This window comes from Peromyscus californicus, unplaced genomic scaffold (genome assembly GCF_007827085.1).
Source record: "Peromyscus californicus insignis strain IS unplaced genomic scaffold, ASM782708v3 Scaffold_11__1_contigs__length_118956290, whole genome shotgun sequence".
Lineage (NCBI taxonomy): Eukaryota > Metazoa > Chordata > Mammalia > Rodentia > Cricetidae > Peromyscus > Peromyscus californicus.
Genome location: NW_026294402.1, coordinates 96,942,932 through 96,960,721, shown reverse-complemented (window position 1 = coordinate 96,960,721; position 17,790 = coordinate 96,942,932). Strand labels below are relative to the sequence as shown.

The following is a 17,790-nucleotide window of genomic DNA, read 5'->3' as shown; positions in this document are numbered from 1 at the left end:
GGGGCGAAGGGGTTTAGGGAAGCCATACATGAATGGGTTAGTGGTCTTTAAAGCAACAGTTAAGGGATTCACAGAACTGGGAGCTATTGTTAAACATCCCCCCCAGCGCAAGGGGTTTTGTGCATGGTCACTGCTCAGTTGAGTCTTTAACTGATGTAAAATGTTGGGGTGTATTTTAATGATCAGCTGCAGGGCAGGATGTGGCCATCGTTAAGCATCTGGACCAGGTCAGAGAGCTGACAGTTTCAATCAAGACAAGCGTCAGTTTTCTGAATCTATGTGGGTGGGCTGGCAGAGTCTGCAGGAAAGTTCCGCAGAAATGCTCCTGTGCTTAGGAAAGACGGGGCAAGTTTAAAAAACAAAACAAAACAAAACACAGCAATTCCAAAGTCAGCTGAGCGACACCTCCAAATGCCACGTTCCCTCTTCCCAACTGTCCTACTGTTGCCACACAGATGAGGAAACCGAGGCCCGGAAAACCCGTGAGTGGTCAGTCAGGGATGGGAACCCAGGTCTTTCTGACTGTACAAGAAGCACTTCTACAGTGAGCCCCGAGGCTTTGGTGAAACACAGAGGTGTTTGTCAGGACACTCAGCAGCTCGGCTACCTGCAGGACCAGGGCCCATTCCTCTGCTGGAACAGGCCCCTGCCATGTCCATCAAGGCTGGGGGAGGAGCTCATGAGGCCCCACCCCTCTCTGAGAAGCTATAGATAATGGTTGCTGGGGGAGGGAGAGTTCTGTTTTTCAGTGGTCAATTGCCCTTGTTTAACTAGGTAACTCCCACTCATGCAGACAACCCTAATTAGATACAGTGGCCCCCAAAGATGTGAAAGTAGGAGGGGGGCCTGTAGGGAAGAAGGGGTTCAGTTTGAGGGAGGGGGAGGAGGATAAGAGAGGACCTTGGGGAGAGCCAATCAAAGTACATCCTGTATGCATGACATTGTGAAAGGGTGAATAAATTAAAAACAAAACCCCAACTGTTTTCAAATCTACAAATTCCTATGAAAACAACCACATTCTGAAACATGCCAGGCGGGCGCTGAAAGCATCCTGGTGGGGTTCTGTTATTTAGAAGAAAACACACACGTCTGCCAGGCGCATCCCGCCTCTCCTCGTCACTCTGTAAATGCCTGTTGAGGGCCTACTGTGTGGGCAATTCACAGAAAGGGAGGGAGAAAGACCCAGGCAGAAGGGGGCCCAGAGAACAACTGTGCTGAGAACAAGCCTGGGAAGGGACAAGGATGTTGCTATTGTGACCGCCAGGTGGAAGATTCAGGGCCACTTGGTTTTCTTTGTTTTGTACAGTTTTGAAGATTATTGTACAGTGAGCAATTTTTTTTTTAAATTCAAAAAAAGTTACTAGTGGGCTGGCAAGAGGGCTCAGTGGGTAAAAAAAAAGCACTTGCCACCAAGCCCGATGACCTGAGTTCAATACCCTGTGTTACAAGGAGAGAACTGACTCCTGAAAGTTGACCTCTGACCTTCACATGAATGCTATGGCATGGATATGTGCCCCCCCACCTCGAGATAGAGATGTAAATAAATATAGTAGTGTTTTTTTAAAGTTATTATCAGAACAGTTGAGGTATTCATATAATCCCAGCACTTAGGCCAGCCTGGGCCATACAGTGAGTTCAAAGCCAGCCTGAGCTACGCAGCTAGACTCTCTATGCACCCAGGCGGGTGCTGAAAGCATCCTGGTGGGGTTCTGTTATTTAGAAGAAAACACACACGTCTGCCAGGCGCATCCCGCCTCTCCTAGTCACTCTGTAAATGCCTGTTGAGGGCCTACTGTGTTACTAGTGGGCTGGCATAGGAGGTTAGTGGTAGATTATTTATTTGCTTTCCCTGGGAAAAGCCCTGGATTCGATTCCTCAGCATCACCCAAAATAAAAAGTTATGAAACGAAAGCCTGATATATATAACACACACAAGTTAGGAGACACAGCCATTCACTCGCTTTCTGGGGAGGGGACTTGCTGGTGACCCCCAGGACTTCCTGCTTGTTCCCTAGAGGAGCCCAGGAGACTTCAGAAAAGGGAGCAGAGGGCGATGTAGGGATCAGTATGGCCCCTCCAGCCTTGAGACTGTCTAGAAGACACTGGAAAGTAGCGTGGTCCATTTTCTCTCTTAGGCCTGAGGCTGTACCATACGCTCAGCCCATAGCTCTGAGAAGGGGGCCCAAGGGCAGAGAACCACCACCTGGGCACCAAGCTTTCCTACCAATGGGTCACTCCAGGTAGACTTTTGGTATCCTCGTGTAGCGGTCCCTCCCCGACCCCAAAGGACAGCCTTTCACAGTCCCTTCCGTATCAGCAGCCACTGTCCTCTTGCTTCCAAGCCTGCCATTCTTTTAACCTTCAGCTGTAGAGGGAAGGGAGAAGGCAGAAAAGGGGCCTTTTATAACCAAATTATCTCTGTGCATTCATCTGCCATTATGTTAATGCATGGCGAAGCCCGGCAGATGGTCCAAAGTCAATTACACTGGTGTTAAAAAGGGAGAAATTGACCTTTTCAGGACTCACTTGGATTCCTAAGCAGAGTTTGCAAACTCAAGCTCCAGGCCTGGCATGGGGGCAGAGGCACAGAGGACTTCAGAAGAAAAAGAAGGACGCAGTCGGGTGGCAGCCCCGGGACTCCAGCCTATCACAGGCGGCCTTTCATACCTGCACATCCGTTCGAAGAGGCCAGCGTAGCCATCACAGTTGGTCTTCTGGGTCCTCAGGATGTCAGTGGGTTTGAAGGCTTGGCGGTCCTTCTCCTGGGCGGCCTCCATGTCATACTCTGGGGGACAGAGGAAGGGGCTGTGAGCACGCAGGGCTCCCAGGCGGCTGAGGCCCGCTTAGAGAGGAAGGGAAAGCCACAGAGCCCACAGCATGCCCCCCTCCCCTGCCCCCTGCGCTCAGGAGGAAACAGTGGCGTGAATGGGAACAGAACCCCAACCTAGCCAGAGAGGGGACATGTCAGCTTTGGTGTAGGGGGCAAAAGGGAGGACCACCAGGCCCTCACAGTGAGCATCTTTAATCCCAACACTCAGAAGGCAGAGATGGGCCGATCTCTGTGAGTTCAAGGCCAGCCTGGTCTACATAGAGAGTTCCAGACTAGTCAGGGCTGCATAATAAGACCTTATTTGAAAAAAATAAAAAAGGCTAATGGAGGTGTAGGGGAGGAGGCAGCCTCCCTCAGGTTCAGACCTTGGGTAGGTGAGTACATTTTCTAAGCTGTACCTGGAGGACAAAAGAGCCTCAGGGAATCAGGGTGGAACACTGGCTGTTCTTTATGTCCAAGGACTAAGTTTGACACTTACTTGATGGGTCACCATCCCCCCATTTGAGGGCCTCAGCAAGGGGTAGCAGGCCCTTGCTAGCCTCCTCTGTGACTTGTCAGGACCTGGCAAGAGTCCCAAGTCTGTCCTATGGAGAGCAGTGGCCAGCTGCTCAGGCCTAGGTCCCTGCAAGGACCCTGAAAACCCCGGGAGTAGGTGGAAGCCCGTGGCTGAGGACAAGGGTGTGACATCAGGAGGCATGGAGGTGAGCACCTGCCCTTCCTGGCACTGTTTTAGGACCTTCTGGTGTTGTTACTGCTCTTCAGACAGCTGTGCTGTCCCCAGCCTGAGGCCACCCTTCCTGGAGATGGCCTGTCCCAGGTTCTCTCTGTAGAACAGGCTCACCAGGAATCCAGGACCCAGGGAAGGCAGCTTCAGGGTGAAGACCCAGGTCTGGAGGGTAGATTCATCTTCCTTTGTTAGTCTTTGCTTACTTCAGGCACTAGGGAACCCTTCTCTCTGACCTAACTCACTCCTCACACTGAGCAGACAACAGAGACAGGAGTCTGAGGGAGGAGGGGGGGCCCAGTGCTGCCCCCTGGTGGTGTACCTATGTGGTGGCAGATCCAGATCCAGATGGCTCGGACCCTTTCCAGATCGCTGTGGGCTTCCTGGAGCAAGTCACTTACCAGCTCATCTAGGCCACTCTTGACTGTCACCTGTGAGCAGAAAGAGCAGAGTTCATTGGGGCCTGGGGAGTGTGGGAGTCTAACATCTTCCCCCTATGGCCAGTCACTCTTCCCCCAGGCTGGAAGCTGGAGCAGAGCCCAGGAGGGCAGAGGCTGTCTGGAGGTAAATGTGCTGGCCAGTTGAATCTCAGGCCCTAGAGCCATCTCAGCTTTTTTGGGGCCAGCCAGGTGGGCATCTGGGCAGCTATAACAGCCTGTGGTCATGGTTAATATTTACTAAAACACATCTGTGCTGGCCTGTTTTATGTCAACTTGACACAAGCTAGAATCATTTGGGAAGAGGAAACCTTGACTGAGAAAATACCCCTACCAGATTGGCCTATGGACAAACTTGGGGTGCATTTTCCTAACTGATGATTGGTGTGGGAGGACCCAGCTTTCCGTGGGCAGTGCCACCTCTGGGCTGGTGGTCCTGGTTGCTACAGGAAAGCAAGCCGAGCGAGCCATGGGGAGCAAGCCAGTAAGCAGTGGTCTCCATGCCCTCTGCATCAGCGCCTGCTTCTCGGCTGCCTGCTTTGAGTTCCTGGCCCGCTGTCCCTGGATGATGAAATAAACCCTCTTCTCCCCAAGGTGCTTTTGGTCATGGTGTTTTATCACAGCAACAGAAAAGGAACTGAGACACCTCCTATGCATTTAAACACAACCCCTTGGCCTTCTGTTCTTCACTCACACTGTTGTGGTTTAAACATGAAATGTCCTCCCTAGGCTCACATATCTGAACCCTTGGTCCCCAGATGGTGGTTCCCAGGTTGTGGGACTTTTAGGAGGCAGAGTCTTGCTGGAGGAAGTAGGTCATTGGAGGGCAGGTTTTATGGCCAGCTCCGTTTCCTGTCTGTTCTCTTCCTGCCTGGGGTTGCAATGTGTCTAGCCACCCCATGCTCGCAATGCCAATGCCCTCCCTGCCCCAATGGACCGTAACTCCTTGAACTATGAGCCCAAGCAAACCCTTCCTCCATCGACCTGCCTCTTGTCAGTTATTCAATCACAGCCACAGGAAAGGAACAAATGTATGCTGTGAAAGGACAGTCCTAGGCTAGCCATCTGGTTTACTCCAGGTATGCTCAAGAGGGACCTGGAGCTAGGTTGATTAGCCTGACTTAGGGAACGCTAAGTCACCTTTGGGGCCCTTAGCTAGGGGGCCAGTTCTCCTACCTGTGAGGCAGAGGCATCAAGTTTCTCAAAGTGTCGCAGGTCCAGGGGCATGGATTTCAAGCTGGACCTGTCCCAGGGGTAGGCTGGAAACACAGGGAAACCAGGTGAGCAGGGGACCCACTGAGGAGGGCTGGGAGCCCAAGCCTTGTGATGCCTCAGAGGACCCGTGGCTGTTTAACCTTTCTGAAACCGAAACACTCATTCTGAGTGCTGTACCTTCTAGAAGGGTTCCTTTGGACAAAGGGGTTTGGCAACTGTGATGACCCCTACAGTCATCTAGAAGATCCACACTTGAGACTATTTTGAAGACCCTGAAGATTCAGCACTAAAGACCTAACTGGCTAACACAGTTGTGACCAGGTAATTACTGATGGAATCTTTCTCTCTCTGATATTTAGTTTTTTTTTTAGTTTTTTTTTTTTACTTTCTGTAAGAAACATTTAAGCAGTGTTGCTGGACCCTGGCATTCTCAATCAGGGAGGGTTCCCATGGCCATGTGCTTGCTGTAAGGTACCTCAAGGCATGCTGGGTATAAGAAAGCCTGGCAAAGCTGGCCACTTGGGTCCCATAGGAGGCTCCTTGTGTAGGAATCAGGCCACAAGTGTAGAAAGGAAGAGAAAAAACTGAACACTGATGTTGGTTTATGGCCAGCATCTACCTAGGCTTTCCCACTGGACACAGGAGAGCCTCAGTCAGTGTTGGGAGGCGGATCTGGGACTTGGGGGCTGACATCATCGGGGCTCATGTTTACCCATGGAGTTGGAGCTGGAATATCTTAATGCAGGTAACCATGGACCCAGGTAGTGTGGTCCAAAGGCAGCCACCCCCACCAGAAGGGGGATAGCTGGCCAGCTCCTGCTGAGAGCTCCGCTTTTCAGAGTTCTCATCAGAGTGGCTCCCATCACTGCCCGACAGCAGCACCAGAGTGACAAGTGGGTGTCGAGTGGACGTTCACGCCACACAGGCTCCACTCAGTTTAGCTCTTCCTTGCTCCTGTTGAGGATGGCGTTTCTAAAATGGGGTTAAAAATTCTATTGTATTAATTCCTCCTTCCCTGGTTCCATTTTTACAATATTTGATATTTTATATTCAAAATACCCACGATGATTCATGCCTCATTAAACCTACCTTCTGAGCAGATTATGCAAGATTCAAATAGGAAAATAGGATTTTGTATGAAGACATTTAAAACACCAGTAGTGTTAATTAACTTATTCAAATTCTAAAGCACAATAGGCAGATGTTCATGGAGCCATAGATGGCATCTGGCCTACCAAGGGGGAAACTGAGGCCTAGAGAAAACAAATTAGAGGAAAAAGCAGGATTCCAAGCCAGATCGCCTATCACCTCCTATCACTTCAGTGTTTCTCTGCCTTAACCTGCTACTCACATGATCCCCATTTATGGACATTTGACACCCATTTTATTTAATTATTTGCATTTTTTTGTGATGGTGGGGATTGAACCCAGAACCTTGCAGAAGCTTTCTACCACTGAGTTATATTCCAAGTCTTCCATCTAAGGTTAACATCTTTTTTCTTCTTTTTCTTTTGGAGACAGGGTCTCTAGTTCAGGCTTGTTTTTCTGTGTAGCAGAGGGTGACCTTGAACTTCTGATCTTCCTGCCTCCACCTCCGAGTGCTAGGATTACAGGAGTATGTCAGCATACCCAGTTGATCTGGTTCTGAGGACTGAACCCCGAGTTTCATGCATGCTAGGTAGGCACCCTACCACCTGAGCTACATTTCCAGCTCCCAATTCTCATCACTCTGAATTCTGATTTGAGTGTCTCCTGTAGTGGACTGTTCTGTAATCAGAAGGGGTTAATGTTTAGCACTGGGATGACATCTGACATTACAGCTTTTCCTTCTATGCCTGTGTCCATGGCAGACATTACTAGTCAATCATGACACTCTTTCTCCCAATTCATGGATTGTTTCAGACACTTGATGTTCCAGTCAGCCAGTACCAATTGACTTGAGACTGAACCATGAAACCAACTCACTGCTTTCTCCAGAGGCCTGGGACTCACCATGGGCATCTTTCCTTCCAGGCTGCCGGGGTCTCATGTTTCCATTTTTGTCACCTTGTAAACCTGTAATAGCCCAAAGGTCAGAGATACTTCAGAAGGAACAGAAAAGCAAGCTCTCTCTGCCCATTCTCTAGGTGGTGGTCCTGGCTGCCCAACCGCGTCACGCTTTCCCTCACTTCCCCATCCCCACCCACCACTGCATCATGGCCGGACCTTCCATGAGGCCCACTGGGGTAGAGGAGCAGCTGGAAACAGGGACTGAAGGGCAGGAAAGGGATCTATGGTCCTTGAGGTGAACCAAGTGGTCTTTGATCTCAGTGCTTTCTACCCTTCCTCAGGCCCACATGGAGCTGTGGTCCAGTGGTCCACCCCTCCTCCACATTCTGCCATCTCAGGATATAGCTGCAGACACTGAGAGTACAAACCAGCTTCTTCCAGATCACCCCAAGACAAGAACTGACTATGGGTTAAGAATGATAATAGAGGCACAGAAGGAAATGTGTATGGACCTCAGGACCCAGAAGGTCATGAATCCCTCGGAGGAAATGGCCTGATGCTGTGAATTCTGGGAGGTTAAGGTGGAATGGTTAAGGCAGCCAACAGGAGAGTCTCTGGGGAAGAAGCAAAGGAGCTTTTGCTGCTGGTTCCAAGCCAGGTCAGGAAGACGCCGTCTCTAACGAAGCCATATGAGGTTGGGGGTGGGCTCACCAAGGCAGGTGTCTTATGCCCCTAGAAGCCACTTAAGGCTGTAAATATAAGAACTGAAAGTTGAGAAGGTGCTTGCCATTCCCAGAAATAGGTTCTTGTTTTTCCTTGGACTCCCCCCTCCTCCCCCATCTTCAGATGGAATGACAGGGTTCAGAGTAGCTAGCACTTTACTGGGACCTTAGACCAATCCTGCAAGGGAGATTTACTTATTATCTTCCTTTTCTATATGAAAAAAAAATCCAAAAGAAGGTTAAGTGAAACCACACAGTGGAATCCAGAGCCATGCCAGACTGCCTTCCTGGGGCCCTGATGGCTGGGGATTGCCAGGATAGCCTAGGGAGGTTTTGGTTCATTGAGTGGACATGGGAGGGACTTGAGCTTGGCTGTTCTTGCAGGCCCCCCCCTTTCCTCATGAGGTCCCCATCAGCCCAAGAGGCAGGCTGGGGTGAAGACAGAGCAGGGATGGAGGGTCACCGTGTTCCTGCCTGCCTACACATACTGACAACTGCCACATTTGGCTTCAGATTTGGACCTGAGTTTTTCTCTCTTGATTAGGTAGCTTTCTTGTACAGTCAAATCTCCTTTCCAAGCCCCACTTGGCTGGCTTGAAAAACATAGGGCACATACTAGCATCTACATGTAAAGGTCACAAAAGCCGAGGCATGCAAAGTACTTAGCACTGTGCATGCCACGATTTGGGCAGTTCACAGATGGCATCTTAAAACACTGGTAGCAACAGTCTGGTGAGGGAATGCACCCTTGGTGACATGCCACATCGCCTGGGCCTCATGGCAGAGACACGGAACAGCAGGGCTGGGTTGTGCTTCGATTGTGAAATGCCCCGCAGACTTATATGTTTGGACACCTGGCCCCCAGATTTCAGTTCGGGAAGGATGTAGAAACTTTAGGAGGTGACGCCTCTCTGGAGGAAGTGGGTAACTGGTGGGCAGGTCTTGAGCCTCTCTAGCCTAGTTCTACTTCCTGTCTGCTTTCTGCTTCTTGTTTGACCACCATGCGAGGCAGGGGTAAGGAGTCCAGCTGCACACTCCTGCCATCATGGAGCTTCCTGCTGCCAAGTCTTCTCTGTCACTGTGGGCTGTGTCTTCTCAAATGACGAGCCCAAATCAATCCTTCTTCCCTCAAGTTGATTCTTGTCAGGTGGTCACAGCAATAAGAAGGGGAACCAAAGCAATGGACATGGATAGGACAGTCATGCTTTTCCCAGGCTGTAGGCTCAAGCCCTTCTTTGATTTTTTTTCAGAAGATATCCAGGCTGGAATCTGACTCACTCACTCTCCCTGCCAGTCCCCTATTGAGCAGCCCTATACACATACGTACGTTTCGCCAAAGAGAACTTCTTGAGCAGCTGGGGCATGGCATCTTGGGGGTGGATTTCTACAGTCAGCTGAGTACCTGCAAAGGGGAAGGTGACATCTTTAACCTAATGCTGCCAGGAAGGGCACACCACTCATGACAGATGTTGAAACACTAGAACATGCTTCATTTTAGATCTTTCTGTTGACTATGCAGATAATACGGGACTTTCAGAATAACTCAAACAAGGAACACAATCACTCTCTACCCCTTCTAATGCAGTCATCACCTTAAATAGACTACATAGGAAAAAACACCTGCAGATCCTGGGAAGTCAGTGATTCAAAGAATGGGGGTGGGGTGGGGAGGCAATGACCGGGGTGCGTGGTAGTTTGAAAGAAAATGGCCTCAAAGGGAGTGGCACTACTAGGAGGTGTGGCTTTGTTGGGGTAGGTATGGTCTTGTTGAAGGAAGTGTGTCAGTGTGGAGGTGGGCTTTGAGGTCTCATATGCTCAAGGCATGCCCAGTGAGATAGACCACTTTCTGTTGCCTACAAGATGTAGAACTCAGCTCCTTCTCCTTCAGCACCACATCTGCTGCATGCTGCCATGCTTCCTGCCATGATGATAAAGGACTAAACCTCTGAACTGTAAGCCAGCCACCCCAGCTAAATGCTTTCCTTCATAAGAGTTGCTGTGGTCATGGTGTCTCTTCACAGCAATAGAAACCCTAAGACATGGCGTGAGACTCAGTATGGAGTTTAGCCTTCTCCTTCTCCCTCTGCCATCTCCTATAGTTGGTCAAAGGTGTCCCCCACCCAGAAGTGCACAGTGGATGTAAAAGAGAAGATAAAGGCAGACTGCAGGGTGTAATTCCCTAAAGTTAGAGATAAGCTCCCATGATCACCTCTGAGCTGTACATCACAGGTCTCACCCCATGCACTATACCATAGTCTGAATACTAAACGCTGGGGAAGACCAATGTCCTCACTCTGAACTGGCCACAGTATGGCGCAGGCAGGCAGACAGGCCCTGCAAAGGCCACTGCATGGCTCACACAGGCAGACAGGCCCTGCAAAGGCCACTGCATGGCACACACAGACGGCAGGCCCTGCAAAGGCCACTGCATGGCTCACACAGACGGCAGGCCCTGCAAAGGCCACTGCATGGCTCACACAGACAGCAGGCCCTGCAAAGGCCACTGCATGGCTCACACAGATGGCAGACTCTGTAAAAGCCGCCACGCAAAACTACTCAGCAGAACACCCGTGAAGGTCTCAATTTGAGAAAGAAGAGAAACTAACTAATGTGAGTCCCATGACAACCCACATTTAACTCAAAGACGTTAAAACAACACAAAAGCCATGCTATGAAATGTAAGGGTAAAACATTCTGAAATAAATGGAAAGACACAAAACTCAGCAAAGAAACAGAAGATGTAAAGAACCAAGTGAAGATTTTCACACTGAAATAGAAAACAGTTTACAGTGTTCTCTGCAACAAAGGAGAGACCCAGAGAAGAGTACACAGGGCCCACTCTGAATGACAGGAAAACCAAGAGCACTTGAGGGACCAGAGGACCATAGTTAGAAGTCTGTTGTTGATGGCACTGACATCTCAATCGTGGACAGAAAAGTATCTGAAGAAATAACAAACTACTCAAACGTGACAAAAGACACACGCATGGATTCAGGTTTAATGTGTCCCAACCAGGATAAACAAAAGAAGCTCCAAGTCCAGACATGATGTAATCACATCACTGCAAGAAAAACTCCCTGAAAACTCTGAGGGTAAGTGATACATTACATATCCAATCGCTACAGGTGTCTCATCAGGAGCGATGTCAGAAGGATATGGAATCTTTAAGAAATTCTGAAAGGAATTAACTGTCTCTATCCAATAAAAATATCACGTGAGAATGAAATAAAGACATTTTCAGATACAGTGAATCCAAGACCAAGTTATTTCCTCAGTAGGAGACCCACTCAGAGCCAGGAAAACATCAGAGATAGAGAAGTATTATAAAGGAGTGAAAAAAAAGTTAGCTTATCAAGATGTGACGATGTTAAATACATATTCACCTGAATACAAAGGTTTAAAATACGTGAAGTAAAACTCACAGAATTATAAAGAAGAATGGACAAGTATACATTATAGTCAGAGACTTTAGCATTCTGCTCTCAGTGACTGAAGGGACTGATAAAATGGAAATCAGCCACTGTAGAGAAGTATTAAACGGCACCGTCAGCTGGCATGGCCTCTGTGGTGCTGTAGAGAATGTCACCCATTCTCTGGTAGTGGAAGGTAGTGGAATACACGTCATGTCACATGTTCATAGAGCATTCACTAAGACTCCCTGTGTGTGGTGGATACCCTGCACTTCCCAAGTGCTTTGCTATGATAAACAACGATGTGGTAAACATCAGGATAAAGACATCTTTAACACTTTTCAAATCAGTTCCTGTGAGTGAATTCTTCAATACTTGAAGAGAATGGGGATTTTGTAAGGCTTTTATTTGACACTGGCCAACTTTCCCACAAATGGTTCCTTGGTTTATGACTCCACCAATGAGGTGTGTTGGGGGGTGATGCTTTATCCACCCCTGCATTCTTGCTGTGGTTGATTGCAAAATTGCTCATACTCGTCATTTTCCCAATGAGAAGTGTTTTGTTTTACCCCTTGAATATGGGCGGACCTCAAGAGTTAGCACGGCCGATTAGCCTGTGGCAGAAGCCGTGCTGCGATTCGAGGTTTGAGTTTAGCCCTGGAGAGGCTTTGCAATGCTTGCTTGCACTCTCGGCATCCCTGCCAGAGTGCTGCGTGTGCACAAGACTGTGGGTGAGAGACCACAGGGAGCAGAGCAGGGCTGCTCAGGTGAGGCTATCTGAAACCAGCTGGTCTCCAGCCAGCCCACCAGCTGACAGCCAGCACATGCTCCAGCCCAGCCAAGAGCCCAGATCAGCTGGGGATGGCGTGGACAGTGATCGTCCGGCAGAGCTGCAGGCTTGGAAGGTACCAATGCTGCTAGCAGCTGAGCCCCGTGGTGGTGGATAACACAAACTTGTCTGCTAAGCTCACTGGCACCTGCTTTCATAAATCCTTTAAATTTGTATTAACGAAGGGTACCTTATTATTTTATGTATTTCTTTAATTTTTAGTGTAGAGGGTTTTTTATATTTTATTTGCTATGTAAATTTGTATTTTGTGTGCTGACTATATATATATATATATATATATATATATATATATATATATATATATATATACTATGTTTGCCTCAATGATTTTGTAAGAAAGAGTTCCTTTTATTAATCCTTTGTTAAATATATTGCAATTATTTTCTTTTGTAAAAAAACAATATTGATTTTCTTATGTGCTCTTAAAACCTGTTTTGCATGCCAAAGAGACAAAAAATAGAATGTGTTCTCCCTAGACCAACAAAGCTTAATATTCACTTAAAATATTTAATTATTAATTAACTAATCAATTAGCTAATGTGCGTATCTGTGTGTGTGTATGTGTATGTGCATGTATGTGTGTGTGTACAAAGGTCTAAAGAGGATATCAGATGTCCTTTATCTCTCTCCACCTATTTCTTTGAGGCAGGGCCTCTCTCTGAACCTGGGGCTTGTGTTTCAGCTAGGCTGGAAGACAGCAAGTCCCAGAGAGCCTCTGGTCTCTGCTAGTCTCGGAGCTGGGTTACAGGCATTTGAGGGGATGCCTGCTTGTTACAGTGGGTGCCGTGACCTGAACTCTAGCCCTCATGATTGTGGAACAAACGCTCTTGACCGCCACGCCATCTCTAGCCCCACATTCATCTTCAAGGGTAGTATCTAGCACATTCACTGCCGGTGAACGCCAGCCCTGTGAGCTTGTGGTGAAGACGTTGGGCATTTCAGAATTCAGGGCACCAGTCCATTCTGATCAGAGGACTGGTGCCACTATCATCCACAGCGTAGTCCCCTTGCAGGCCTGGTCAATGTGGCCTCTTCACTTTCTCCTGCAACTCTTTCTGAAGTGTTTTCCAAAGTGATGTGTGGCCACAAGATGCTTTGGGAAAGATGAAGTGTGAACCGCTCCCCCACACGCTCTTTCTTTTGTGGGGTGTAACCCAAAATGCTTTCAGCCCCACAGTAAATGGGTCTTTCTGACCAGTGTGGGTTTTTTTTTTTTTTCCCAAACCCAGTTTGGAGATTGCTGGGCTGAAATGACCTCTGCAACCTTAAAGGAGCTGTGAAGGTGAACAGCTCATTGGCCTGGGTCTCAACAATGAGCCCCCTCCCTCATATTTCTCCTAATTTAGGTACATCCAGCCACTCCCCACCCAGCCATGTTTCTTTGTTAAGAATGATGAGGCTGAGAAAGAAACCACTGTTGTGGCCCTCCTGGGGCTGACAGGGAGGTGGCCTCATATTGATGGGGGAGCTGTAGCCCAGCAGCAATTTCTGTCACCATTTCGACCCCCTCTCTCCTCCCTGCAAATCTTCACTCTATGTCCTGTCCAGGACCTGGCCGTCCCCAGGCTATGCTGCTGTTTTATTCCAAATGCAGTCAAGTTTCACCCCCATTCTGGAGTCATGTGCTCCTCCAGAGATTGAGAGACATCCTTGGATACCCTAGAAATGACCTGGGGTCCTCACCCTGTGTCTAGATGGACAGCACTTACTAGAGAGGAAGACAGTGCACCAACCTCACTTTCAGATCAAATAAAACTCAGATTTTAATAAAAAGCATTAACCTGTCTCAACTCTCATCATAGAGAGGCATGGTCTAGGATAAAATTCAAGTCAGCTAAATCACAAGCAGATGCCAGTCACACTGACCTTGACCACCAAACAACCGACCTTAAACCCCAAACAACTGACAAGATCCTTCCTGGGACTTCAGGTGGCCTGGCTAGCCTCCCTCAATGCACCCTTCCCTAGCAATTCATTTGCCATCCAAATAATCTTCTGAAACTGCAAACTTGATCATTTAGTGAAAGCATTTTAGGGATTATTTCTTGCTAGCCCAATGAAGTGGCTTCCCGGCTGGTCCTTTTCTAAACACTGCTGAGTCTCCTTCCTTTCTCTCTTAAAAGCAGAGATGCATACAGGGTACCAAGTCTATGTGGGCACTGTCCTGGGCCTGCCATTTACCCAGTCAGGTGACATTTCCCACATGACACCTCTCCTAATGGCTCCTGGTTTCAATCGGTATTTGTCTAAAGGCTTAATTTACTCAGAATACCTAATGTGGGCATGGCAAGTGGGTTTTGTGTTGTTCATTAACTCTGACTGATTGGAAGTGGTTGCCTGGAGCATCAATCAATTAACAAATACTGCCAGGCGAGCATGTGTGCATGGGTGTGAGTATGCACGCACACGGTGGTAGACAGATGTGTGGAGTCATCTCAGGACTTATGTTAGACACTCGGCACCATTGACTTAAAGAGTCTTTTTATACATGCTGATACACTTACAGCGTGGACATACAGTTTTATCTTAGTTAAAGCATTCATCATCTTAAAGGCACTCTCAAACGAACCATGCACAGCTACATCTTAAAAGACACATGCTGTATGCATCCAGGATGTAGTAGCTGGTGATCAGTCAGCTATGCAAGCTGGGAATAAGCATAATGGGTGTGATTTCAAAACCGACTCCTCAGCCACAGCCCTGAGGGCCTGAAGTCACAGTGTCTCCTAGCAATCTCCTTCCTGTCATTCAACTCACATGCCCACTGTGGAGCCATCTTCCAGAGCCCCTTTGTACTAAGATCCATGTTTCCAAGGTGCTTTGTACCACCCACTGTAAACAATCTACCACTGAACAAGTTGCTGAGGAGGGGAAAAGCTGGACCATTCTGAACCAGAGCCTTGGATTTCTTACTGGGGTGGGACAGGGAAGTTGTATTCAACCTACTAGAGAGGTCCCTGTCCTTTGGGGGGCAGTGTGGTACAGAAGTTATGCCCTCTTGGCTTTGAGAGGTAGACAGACATGTCCAACTCCTGTGTCTGACTCGTTCTATCTAGTTGCATAACTTGAGGCAAGATGTTTGGATGTCTCTGTGCCTCAGTTTCTCTAGTTTTCCGTCCATAAAGTGGATCTCACTTTTGAGAGATGGTAACTTTCCACAGATTGTGGCTGAGGGGAAGAAATGAGGAGCCATGAAAGGCACCTAGCTTCACATCGGGCGCACACCTCGTGTTCTGCCTCGGGTCCGTGCTGTGATTGTACTTGCCAAGAAAGCTGTTGTGGGGCTGACAGGGCCTTCCCCTGAATGGCGTTTTCCTCTTTCCCTTGGCCACAGCCACTCACTCTCCACACCCACCAGACACATGCTGGCCTGGTGGTGCCTTCGTGCCATGGCTCCCGGCTAAAAGCTCTCCCCCAACCCCGATGCCCCTGCGTTTGCCCCACTCCCTCTTCTCTCATTCAGATGAGATGTCTCAGTTATGGCGTACCTGTTCTTTTTTCCTCAGGGTGTGTGTGTGGGGAGATGCTGGAGATCAGACCAAAAATCCTCATGCATGCTAGTCGAAGCACTAAGCTATGCCCCCAGCCCCATCTATTCTGTTTACAATTGGTTCTTATCATGCATTTTCAGGATATCCATGCAGGATCTCTGACTGCAAGGGAGATTTTGCAGATGCGCCTTGACTATAGATCTCAGAGTGATTATTCTGGGCTCTCTGGTTGGGCCTTAAATGTGACCACATAAAACTTTATAAGAGGGAGAACTGCCTACTTATAAGGAGAGAAGTTGATGTGATAATGGAAGCAGAGACTGGAACGACACAGTCATAAAGCTAAGGAATGCTGGCAGCCTGTCGGAGCAGGAGCCAAGGAATGGATTCCCTCCCAGAGCTTCAAAGGCTCCAGCCTGCTGACACCTGCCTTTTACCCAGGGGAGCTGACTTCGGACTTTGGACTCCCAGAAGCTTAAGGCAAAAATCTTCTTGCTGTTCTTAGCCAATGGGCTACAGGAGACTGATCGACGGCCCTGCCCCCACCATCTCTCCTGCCTTAATTTTTCCTTCAGTCTTTCCCTCTCACAAGGACTCAGCTCTGCAGGCAGGAGCCTTGGTTTTGTTCCGCATGTGAGAGAATGGCCACCCATTCATGATCTTTTTGCAAGGTGTCGCCATCACGAGCCTTGTGCAGCCAAGTCAGCTTCAGAGATAAAGCATGGCCTGCATTGGTACTTATGCTTCAGGAGGAGGCATGTCTGCGTCCCTTGGGTAGCATGGCATAGCTTCCTTTTTTTTTTTTTTTGGTTTTTTCAAGACAGGGTTTCTCTGTGTAGCTTTGCACCTTTCCTGGTACTCACTTTGGAGACCAGGCTGGCCTCGAACTCACAGCATAGTTACCTTTTATGTTATGGCATCAGCAATGGCAGTCAATTCTTTAGGCGGAGCCCGAACACCCCCCCCCCCCCCCCCCCCCCCCCCCCCCCGGCATCTGGTGAAGAGCCATGGCGGAGTCCTCTAATTAGACTCTCTTCCAGCCATAGTTTTGGAACCCTCACTTCCATTTCCTGTTCTTCTCAGATCCAGACAACTGCAGACTCAGCCTGGCCAGTGGTGCCCTTGCCTGCCATTTTCAAGCACCTAGAGCGGTACTGGAAAAGCGAGGACTCTCAAGGAAGGACCAGGGTGCTTCACCTTGCTGCAGCAGACTCAGCACTAAGGGGCATGTTTCTACTTCATGCTGAAGTAGGCTCGGCTTCAGCAGAGGTCATGGAACCTTTGTGACTCAGGACATGGGAGGACTTGGATACTGTGAGCCAGTGGGAGATCAGTTTCCAGCCGGGTGAAGGGTAACGGCTGAGACCTTGCTGGGGTTGGAGGGTAGGGTACCAGAGAGCTGGCCTGGACTCTTGCTGGATAACCATCCTAAGCCTTGCTCTCCTCATCTGTAAAGCAGTGAGACTACCACCCGGTTAGGATTGCTTTGATAGTTCAGTGTGTATATGGGTTGGCAGAGTCCCAGGCACATACTTTGCACTCAGTGAGTGTTAGCTGTAGCAGTGACAATGATATTGGTAATGATGGGGTTCCATGACCCAGGGGCTCATGGGGGAAAGGCAGACTTGGACCACACTGCTTCTCAGTTCTTCCTCTGGGATGCTGGGAGATGAAAGGATGCTGCTCCCTATAGCCTGATCTCCATACCCTGTGCTCTCTGGCTGGAGCAGCAGAGCCAGGCACACAGCCACAGGAGACATGGCAGTTAGCAATGCATCTCTTACCTTGGTTGTCATAGGAAGTGATGACCTGTGGCGGCTGAAGACACTGCTTCTCTGGCAAGTTTCCTATTTAAGAAAGACAAAGAAGGTGTCAGTGACCACCGTGACCATGGTAAAATGTTCCCTGGTCAGGGGACAGAGGGAACTGGTTGCACCTGAGATAATTGTATGAACATATCTACAAGCCCGATCCAATGGTGCACACTCACGCATACTGCCATGGTGTGCACATCTGTGAGCTAGCACAACCATATTCCTGGGAGTCCACAAGTGCACACCCCTGCAGCAGAAGCCTGCCCAGGCTGGGATTCACTCCAGTGGTCTATGAAACCACCACGCCA

General features: G+C 48.8%; 1 protein-coding gene across 1 annotated transcript in view; it reads right to left on the bottom strand.

The window, feature by feature from the left end:
- The window catches only part of Ky (kyphoscoliosis peptidase), a 40,275-nt gene that overhangs the window by 15,517 nt on the left and 6,968 nt on the right, over positions 1 to 17,790 (bottom strand). Inside the window, exons 3-8 of the mRNA XM_052718336.1 lie at positions 17,453 to 17,515; positions 9,245 to 9,319; positions 7,199 to 7,261; positions 5,168 to 5,250; positions 3,877 to 3,985; positions 2,668 to 2,785 (exon numbers count right to left, since the gene is read on the bottom strand). Of these exons, the coding sequence (XP_052574296.1) occupies positions 2,668 to 2,785; positions 3,877 to 3,985; positions 5,168 to 5,250; positions 7,199 to 7,261; positions 9,245 to 9,319; positions 17,453 to 17,515 (511 nt within the window). The remainder of the gene's footprint in view (positions 1 to 2,667; positions 2,786 to 3,876; positions 3,986 to 5,167; positions 5,251 to 7,198; positions 7,262 to 9,244; positions 9,320 to 17,452; positions 17,516 to 17,790) is intronic.